General features: G+C 39.5%; 1 protein-coding gene across 3 annotated transcripts; it reads right to left on the bottom strand.

Annotated features, from left to right (window-relative positions):
- Positions 1 to 1,136: 1,136 nt before the first annotated feature.
- otpa (orthopedia homeobox a) lies at positions 1,137 to 8,613 on the bottom strand. Of its 3 annotated transcripts, none has more exons than XM_041970256.1 (5): positions 8,475 to 8,613; positions 8,261 to 8,380; positions 5,827 to 5,887; positions 4,895 to 5,307; positions 1,137 to 2,550 (listed from the first exon to the last, which is right to left on the bottom strand). In XM_041970256.1, the coding sequence occupies exons 2-5, from the start codon at positions 8,267 to 8,269 to the stop codon at positions 2,029 to 2,031; spliced, it is 1,005 nt and encodes a 334-aa protein (XP_041826190.1). In that variant the 5' UTR covers positions 8,270 to 8,380; positions 8,475 to 8,613; the 3' UTR covers positions 1,137 to 2,028. The 3 variants fall into 3 exon arrangements, with proteins under 3 accessions (XP_041826190.1, XP_041826188.1, XP_041826189.1); XM_041970254.1 differs by having other exon boundaries at positions 5,788 to 5,887; XM_041970255.1 differs by lacking the exons at positions 8,261 to 8,380; positions 8,475 to 8,613 and having other exon boundaries at positions 5,788 to 5,948.
- Between the last annotated feature and the right edge of the window lie 1,151 nt (positions 8,614 to 9,764).

The raw sequence follows: 9,764 nt of genomic DNA on the forward strand, positions 1-9,764 counted from the left end.
CAAAATGCATGCTCACCAGTCAGAACAATACTGATTGCACTGTATATCGAGCCAGCTTGATTTGTGTATAATCCTTTTAAAAATAACTAGTAGAGTTTTTTGTCACACAAGCTGCACAGCTGCAGGCTTTGAGCCTCTTGTTTTGGGATTTACAGGATTTTAACAGCTCCTATTTGTGTGTTTTCTGATGAAAACTGATCAAATATACAAACACAGGTTTGGTCCCCTACTAATTTGTCAGTTTGGTGCTCCCAGAGATTGAATTTGACATTCCTGATCCTGGTTAAATTGCTTATTTGAATTTCAGCGTTAAGTATGGAGGTCCTCCTTAAGGACTGTACTTTGTATTTTACACGAGTTGACTTTTTTAATTGTTTGAAAGAGATTTTGTCAAGTTAAAAAAGAGATATTTTAAATATTTTATATATATAAGTTTATTTTCTGTATGATTTTCAGGTTTAATTGTGAACAGCATGACAGTGTAACAGGGTTTTTCTCTTGATTTTCCAAAATGATTAGTTAAAAGCTGAGATGAGTCAGAGGAAGTAAATGCATACACTCCAAAAAGAAAAACACCTCCATACAAACACAGATATGGCATTTAACTGGAAAAGAAGCATAAGGGTCTAATTCTGAATGACTTCTCTGTTCTGCGTGTTCTATGTGCTGGTGTGTAAAATCTGCAAAGCAACAAAGCACAATTTCCAAGCAAAATGTGATACTGTTTTGGTGGAATAGAAAATCCAGGAGAACAAACATTACAAAAATAAATGTTCTTTCCTGCAGTATGACACTTTTGTGTATGTTTTTCTTGCTGTTTATTATGAACAGAAAGCATCTCAAAGCCCTCATCTGATGTTAGACTGAGCAGAAAATGAATAAATAAGATTTGAGGACAAATCCTGAAGTTATTGTTCTTAAATCTAAGTTATAGTTTTAACAATAGTGCACTTTGGATTAAATAAAAATTGTAGTCCATATTAAAGTTTTATTACTTGATCATTTCAAAACTGTTTCTTGAATTTTCCTTTTAGATTTTCCTGCAAAAGTAGAAAAGAAAAGTAGAGCAGGACTGAGCTCTACAGCTGCTTTAAGAAAGGAGGGTTGACTCATGATGTGGTACAATTGAAAATGATTTTTATTTGATCATTTACACTGAATTGATATAAACATGTCCGTGAAACAAAATGATTCAAACATTTAAGAAAAGCATATGTGATAATAAGCACAGACAGGGTTTTGGAAACGTAAGTTATCACAAATTGACCAAATGGGAACAAGAGCGCTTCCGCTACACAAAACATCCTATATAACAGATTATAGTTAAGTCAGTTTCCATGTCTTAATTTATAGTTTTTCCCCTTTTTTATTTATTTATTTGTTTTTTATATTTTTTGCCTTTGACAGCACATGCAGTCAAGTTCTTTTCCTTGTCCTGATTCTTCTCAGATCAGTTTCCTTCTCTCTCCTGCTGAATCGTTCATGTTCTCAGTCTTTTAAACCTCCAGGTGTTTTTGTTTCTGCACGTCCAGTGTGCAATCATTTTCCTCCTTGGAGGTGAATGCCGCGCATCAGGAGAAAAAGTGGAATCTTGTGTTTCAAAGAATCCTCAGAGTCATTCATCATAAATCATCAGTCACCAAGCAAATGTCACTGAAAGCCCCGCAGTATAAAGGCTGTCTGTATGTGCCATATAAATAAATAAATAAATATTGAACAAACCGATAAGTTAATTTAAATAGATAAATAAATAGGTGTCTGAGGCTACATGCGAAATAATAAATTAGAGCTTCAAACGGAACCAGCCCAGTTGTTGATAAAGGCCAACAGGCTTGATGAAGAGCGTCAGTTCTCCTCTTTTTTGGGGAGTTTGGGAGAAAAAAATGCCAAGTGTGCAGTTTGGAATTTGACCAAGTATCCTGATTGTATTTTTCCGGGTGTGCCGTTTGGATGGGCTGGATGGATAAAACTAAATGCAGAAGGTCACTGCGCAAGTGAAAGAAAATCTCTTCAGGCTGCACTTCGGTACTAGGTAAAACTCATGGAAACTGTGTGCTCCAGCGCTTTGCGGCGCAGCGACGCGATGCTTGTCCCTCTCCAGACGTCACTGTCCGGGGAACTACACAGCTGAGGCGAGCCGGTCACGTTGGACGGGCCCGACAAGGACGCAGGTACCATTCCGGGGAAGGTGGGCTGGTAGAGGTGTGACTGCAGCCCGGAGCCGTTTGACGACATGTTGGACAGACCCATAGAGTTGGGCGGCGGCCCTGCGCCGAGACTGCATTGAGATAGCGACTGCGCCATGGCCTGCTGGCGCCCCAGAGCGGGCGGTAGCTGCAGCTGAGACACGCCGGGCATCCCTGCCGTAGCCCAGCGGGTGTCATTGGCGTGGAAGGAGCAGAGGCTGTCTCCCATGGCCGCTGCTGCGGCCGCGGCGGACGGGAACTGGGGCAGACCGTGGTGCGTCGGCAGTAGAGTCCCCGGAGCTCTGAAGACGTTGGTGGTCTTCTTGCGCTTCTTCCATTTGGCGCGTCGGTTCTGGAACCAGACCTGCGGACAGAAAAGAGATGAGTTATTGGGAGCAGGTGTAATGGCTGCCTGTGTATTGACAGGTCATGTTAGCAGAGCTGGAAGTGCACATAAAAAGGTTATGACATCAGAGTGTGATCATCGCCATAATCCCAACAGTAAATCAGCTGAACGAGAAAAGGGGAAAAGATCCTGACACCATTTATATACTAACAATACTAACAAAAACAGAATATATTTACATTATTTGTATTTGTCTATATATGTCCTGAAATGGTAAAAGAAATAGAATAAGTAAAATAACACTTGATCATTTAAATTGTCATATTTATTCTATTTTGATGGTTGATATTTCTACTTTGACCCCACATTGTCGAAACTGATTAATTCTGCTTTAATATATCATATTTCATTCAATTATATTTGTTATTAAAACGGTTTTAGCATTTTGTCTTTATTTTATTTATCTTTTTTTAAATGAAAAATAAAATAAAAATGTATTAGAATAATTTTTTTGACCTCAAATAATATTTGGAGTTTGGAAAGAGCTGCTCACACAATAAAAATGATGTTATTGCTGAGATCAATAGCTTTTCCGCTTTATTCTGGTAGTCCTTGAGCTCCCGTTGGTTAGCTTGAAAGCGGGCGTCTGTGATTAATGTGAAGATTTGCTTGAGAAAGTGGGGCCCAGTAATAAGAACGGGACAATCTCACTCTCTTCCCTCCCGGCGTAGCCAGCCGTGAAATCCGGCCTGAAATGCATTACACTTCAAAGGAAAGAAAACGCAATTCCTCATTCCCTTTAAGACAGAGTGCGCTCTCAGCGCGTCCGACATTAAGACGTGGAGAGCGGTGACAGGCCCATCGCTAATATATATATATATATATATAATTTCCAGCCCTATCATAATAGCGGACGAGCATCATTTCACTAATTCTGATTTTATGTAAATTGTGCAGAAAGTGAATGGACCCATGCAATGATAATAATGATTATCGGGGTATTATTTCACATGTGAGCGACCCAACTGCAATTGCCTTTGCTATCTAATAATAAGGCTCCACCATCCCCGTAATGTGGCTGATATTTTACTCATAGTTTGTGCAGAGTGAAGGTACAAAAATACACCGGAAACAACATTATACTGAGAATATAACACAACAAACCAGAGCTTGTAGGATGATATAGACATTATATGCTGAGGCCTGCTAAATGGCTAATATCTGCTTGATCAGAGACGATTAAATGAGCGTAATAAAGCAGCTATCATCGTTTGGATCCCTGTAGAATAATTATACGGGGTGGGCACAAAATATAGGCCAGTTTTCATCAGGCAGGAATTATTGCTGTAATGTTGCCAACAGAAATTTGGATATAAGATTATCTGACCAAGTACTTTTCTAACATTAGAAATTCTTAACTTTTCCTCCACGATTTTATAAAGTATCCTATAATGATGAGAACAGGATTTAATGTCAGTATTTAAGGCCAAATAAAATCTTAAGCTTAACCGATTTGTTGGGTCATAATGACACATTCATATTAAAGACTGCTTTTGAGAAGTCACGTCGTATTAAATCCACCAGGTATAATCCTTTTACGCAGTGGAGACACGAATATAGTGTTTTAAATAATTATGACAATAAACTAACAGGTTCCAGTATTTCCAGAGTTTGCTGTGATAACTTTCTTTGTTTTTATTTATTTATTTGTTTGTTTGTTGATTTATTTATTTATTTGCAATAAATAAATTGCAAGAATAAAATGTTTTGAAATGTGTTTATTTCGCGTTCCTCTTTTAATCATAGCTAAATAACAATTCCACTGCAACCAACGGCAACGTGTTAATTATTTTAATACTAAGGTCTTATATGCGTGTGTGTAATCAAATTACTCTTTTTTTTTTTTTTTTTTTTTTTTTGTAAAATGTTTAACAGTCTTAAATAATAAGCTCTTATTTCACATCCAAATAATAAACATTACTGTTTTTATTAATTCATCCTGGTAAATAAGAAAATGGCGTGAAAATTAAAAATCACATTCAATATAACACATTGCTGGAACTTACACAGTAGGTTGAATTCTTGGGTCACGAATTGGAAATAATTTTTCTTGTTGAGGATGTTTGATTTCACCGGATGTAACTTGCATCATTTACGTTTTTTTGTTTGTTTGTTTGTTTAGGAGATTTTTGTAAACAAGCGGCAGAGATATTTGTTCACAGCTTTGTGATCTGAATTAACTCTGTATTCGAAATGTGAAGGGGTCTGTTTTCTCCCCTCAGCTGATACGTTGTGTCCAGGTTTGTTTTAACCAACAAATTTCCACCATAAACTACTAAAAGCCCATTTCCAGATGCCCCACCTGCACCCTGGACTCCGTCAGACCGATCCTCAGCGCCAGCTCCTCCCGCATGAAGATATCTGGGTAGTGAGTTTTGGCGAAGCTCCTCTCCAGCTCGTTGAGCTGCGCCGGGGTGAAGCGGGTCCGGTGCCGCTTTTGTTTCTGGGACTGTTGCCCTCCAGACTGATTGGGGTTGTTGTTGCTGTTTTGCTGCTGCTGTTGCTGCTGCTTCTCCTGCTCCTTATTGTTCACCTGCACCGGGTTGGATCCTCCGCCGCTGCTGATATCATCGCCGGGGAGCATCGTGGCTCCTTCCACGCCGTCCGGGCCTGGGCCGAGCTCCCCGGAATGCCCCGGATCCGGTCCACCACCACCGAGTCTGCACTTCAAAGCCTCCCTGTGGCCCAGGAGCTCCGCAGCGGCATCCTTCATCCCTGCACAAACAAGCACAGCAGGTGAGATTTCTGAGAATAAACACCTTCTCTGCGGAGGGAAAGAGGACATGTTAGAAAACTGCATGCAGCTTTTAAACTACACTCAAGAATCTGATACTTTACCAGCAAAAATGCTGAATTACAATATACTGAAACATTATTTTGCCAAAGTGGAATAGAAAAGCAATCGCATGCATTAAACCATCCAACAAATGCAAGGATTAAAAAGCAATGACTGCAGCTCTTTTTGGTGAAACAGCATGCACATTACAATCTGCTCCTTAAATACTCTTCATTTAATTCGCTCACACTGATATCTTAGAAATTTGTTAAATCAAATTATGCAGTAATATAATAATAATAATTACTTTTCCAATGAATTAAGCGAATTTAGCTCACATCAGTCACATTAAAACAATATAAGAAGCAAATTGACAATTTTCTGAGCTTGATTTAAGATTAGAAGTTACTCCAGCTTACAGTAGAGTTGAAGACCGGAGTTTGGTGATGTTAACTCACCGAGGCGAGCATCCAGGAGGTCGGCGTGAGATAGCATTGCACACCGCTCCAGGGCGAAATGCTATTCCAAAAAAAGAAAAAAATCTCTATGACTTTAACCTATTTAAGAAATATATATAGCCTAAATGAAAGCAAATTCGGTTTGTGGTTAAAAGGGAGGTTCGTTGCATTATAATGTAGTTTAGAGAAATGGGGAGGCGCTTAACAGCGGAATGAACCCATGAGCTTCTCCAAACGAGGACCAATCAGAGCTGAAGCCTGAGGTATGTCAGCTTTAGCGCGAGACCCCGGCGCCCCTTCTACACCTCCTCCATCCTCACATCCCACAAGTTCATTCCTCCTCATTCCTGTAATTGGCTTTGATTTCTCCTCCAAATTACATCCAATAAAATGACCTGATTTAATATCTGAGCGAAAGCTTCGACCCGTTCGAGAAATGTTGGATCACCACAATATTTGTCTAATTGTGCATGCTGTTCTGCTCCTGTTTTTTTTTTTTTTTTTAATGGTAGGCCTCTGCAATAAGATTTAGAGTGTTTTTTATATGAAGAAGAACCACATGGCTGCATCAAGGGACGTCACACGTGTTGCAAATTTACTCGTGTTGCACCATTAATGAGTTTTCCCTCATTTTTGTGACATTTGTGGTCCATATGATGGTATTGCCCATTTCTTTATGACACTAAATTGCTCTTGGAGACCAGGTGGACCTCTTCTAATTTCCTTGATCTCCAAAACGAGCTCTAATACCAGCAAACAGAAAACTTTGACTCTAAACAGGCTCATTTTCGTGGTCATTATACGCGTTTATGCAATTAGTGTTGAATCTATATGCCAATGCTTTCAGTACAAATAGCTCTCAGAGTGAAAACAGCATAAATTAGTTGCAGTTTACTTGTATTTGGCACCAACTGTCGTGAAGGAAGGGGCTTAATAGAAATGATGTGCGAGCACATTAACTGGGGAAAAAGTGGAGGGAGTTTTGAATAAGCTGGAAATGAAGGGACGCAGTTAACGCGACAGTGATGCTGTGGATAACCTTACATAGACTGATAGTTTTACATGAGGAAACATATAATCATTTCAGTTTTTTTTTTCTTTTTTGCTGCTTTTTCATCTTTTTTTCATCCTTTTTTTTCCAAACGAGAAAACTATTCTAAAATTAAGTAAAACGAGTTCCTCCATTAGACTCAATTAGCACAACAGATTTTTCGTTATAGCTCACACTTCTACACACACATCACTTCTCAACATGTTTAAAAGACAAAAAATCAGACAGATGTAGGGACGTTTTCAGAGGGCAGATTTGTTTATTATGTTCTGGAAAAACTGCCACAAAGGAGGCGTCCGAGCGTGAACCCGGGGCTTTTTTCTTCATCTGTGCAGGCTTCGGTTGCCTCTGCCCATCTTTTATTTGTCTGCAATCTGGTAGCACGAGCGACAGACTGGGGAGGGATAGATGGAGAGCAGGCTCGTGCCGGTGTCTGTTGGGACTGTCGGCGGTGTTGAAGGAGGTTCGTCTTTGCGCTGATGTCTACGTTATTCGAAGGAGGAAGAGAAGATGATGCGCACTTGGAGATATTTATTGTCCTCTACTTCAATCCAGGCTCTAATGCCTTTAGAGACGGACATGAGGTAGACTTTAGGAGTTTAACACTGGATCTAAGCGTTACACGTTCAGAAATTTGTCTAGAAATGTGTTTTTCTTTCTTTCTTTCTTTCGAAAGGACGCATGTTTATATTATAAAATAGGAGCGTTGCGCTATATGTGCAGAAATAGGCTATAAGGTAGTTATTATTATTGCAGAAAAATCCCGGTGTTTGTCCTCTGTTAGCTTATTTTATACAGATTTCCAGGCGCAGCCGAAGCTGTGTGAATCATTTAAACCCTTCATACTGTGGAATGATGGATTGCGTGCTTCATTTTACGACTTTTCAATGGCTCCACGCTTTTATAGCTGTACAAACACAAGTGAATGACTCCTCTCGTTGCAGCAGGTCATATTTAACCCAAACAAGAGAACAGATGATGAGATGTCAAGAAGCTTGAGGCATCAAAAGAGCTGAAATAAACAAACACACAGCTAAATAATAATTTACTTCTATATTTTCATTATACTTATATTTACAGATCGACATTGTTCAACATATCTGATTAAGCGTTTTTTATAATATGTGTAGGCCTTGCAACTTGGGAGAAATGACTGTCATGTTTATTTAAGCTTCTATAACTGTGCGTTTAATTTAAAGCTTTAACCCAATGTGTTAAAAGATTGTGTGTGTGTAAGTGTGTGTGTGTGTGTGTGTGTGTGTGTGTGTGTGTGTATTATGCCTTGGTGTTGCTAGCTCCTAAAAATTGTAGCTGGGTTAAACAGGGGCCTAAGGACAATCATAGCTGCGTTTCTCCACGCGCAGATTCATGTAATATACTCACATCAATCATATCCGTTCTACATGTAGAAATAGACAAACAAATCCACCTCTTGTAAGTTAATGCGGTGCATCTGAGTGGAAAGTTGACGTTTTCACGCGTTGCGGAGAAGAGAACTGACTTCTATAAATAAACACACACACAAAAATTAATAATAAAATAAAAAGTCAACACAGAAATGAGGAACTCTGATGAGCTCGATTGTCTCGGTGTTCACCTCTGATCCATGAGTGACTGTTGATGACGCACACCAGACGCCTGGCAGGGCTTGAACCCGTGACCTCTTGGTCACCTACAGTAAAGGCGATGTTTATTTGTTTGCTCCGCTTTTGCAGTCTGTATTCACTCAATTGGAGATTTCTGTGGAAAAAAAACAGTCGATCTTCCATCTGCACAAGCTCCTAGTTTAACAAATTAGATTCTTGCTTCATACAGCTGATTTGGTGACAATCTGTGGGATTAGGAGGAATAAATTACTGTAGTGTGGAAGAGAAGCTCCTCCTGATGCTGCAACGGCAAATATCTGACATGGACAAACTTCAGAGGCAGAAAATGGGGTCTGTCTGGTTGTGACAAGATTCAGCACCAAACCTCTCACTGCCTATGAAATATCAACATTTTAAATAGTTTGTCAACACCCTAGAATGAAAATTAACTGCAAGAGTTTATGGATCAATTAGAAAATGAATTAGAATAGTATTTTATTATGTTCACTTACAGGTATCAATAGCAAACAACTGTCGATTGACAGCCGTTTTGTTTCTACAGCATTTCAATGCACAAGCTGGTTGCGTTACGCATTTTTACCCATTTTACGCACCACTGCAGCTACCCAATGAACACTGCAAAGCAAACTGTAGAATATTCCACTCCAAAATGAAGTTGAAACTTAGCATAAGATACACGTTTTGAATTGTTGGATATTAACAGTGTTCTCCGTTTTAGGAAACACTTAATTATGGGTTTATTTTTAGGATTTATCGGGTAGCTTTGTGTTGAGATATGTAGTGGCCATTTCTCAGAAGAGCTCAAACATTAACAAGAATCGTGCGTAAAAACGCACGAACCTTTGCACCCTATAACTTATTACTCTTTTTTTTACGTCACTTTCTGACATTGTTGCAGATAAAACACCATTTAACATATCCGAGAAGTTTGGTTAAATTTACTAAATTCTGCGGGTGTTTCCAACTTAGAATTTTGTTTCAACAAGCACATCATTAGTTATTTTTCTAAAGTACAGGACCTTAGCACTTCTAAACCAGCCACACGCTTCAGAGCAGAGTGAAGCCTGCGCAGGTCCTCTGGTCACATAAACCCAGGTGTAGCGCCCCGCCGCCGCATCTCATGCCTCAATTAGCGCCGCTGCCCTCTGCACGGACTCGATTAGGCCGTGATTTATCCGAAAGAAATATAATTATACTTCCAAATAAAATAATCAGCATTGAAGAGCGATTTCCTTAACGAGATGGAGCGGGGTAGATGTCACGGAGTAGCAGCGCCTCAT

The sequence above is a fragment of the Melanotaenia boesemani genome, chromosome 19 (assembly GCF_017639745.1).
Source record: "Melanotaenia boesemani isolate fMelBoe1 chromosome 19, fMelBoe1.pri, whole genome shotgun sequence".
Lineage (NCBI taxonomy): Eukaryota > Metazoa > Chordata > Actinopteri > Atheriniformes > Melanotaeniidae > Melanotaenia > Melanotaenia boesemani.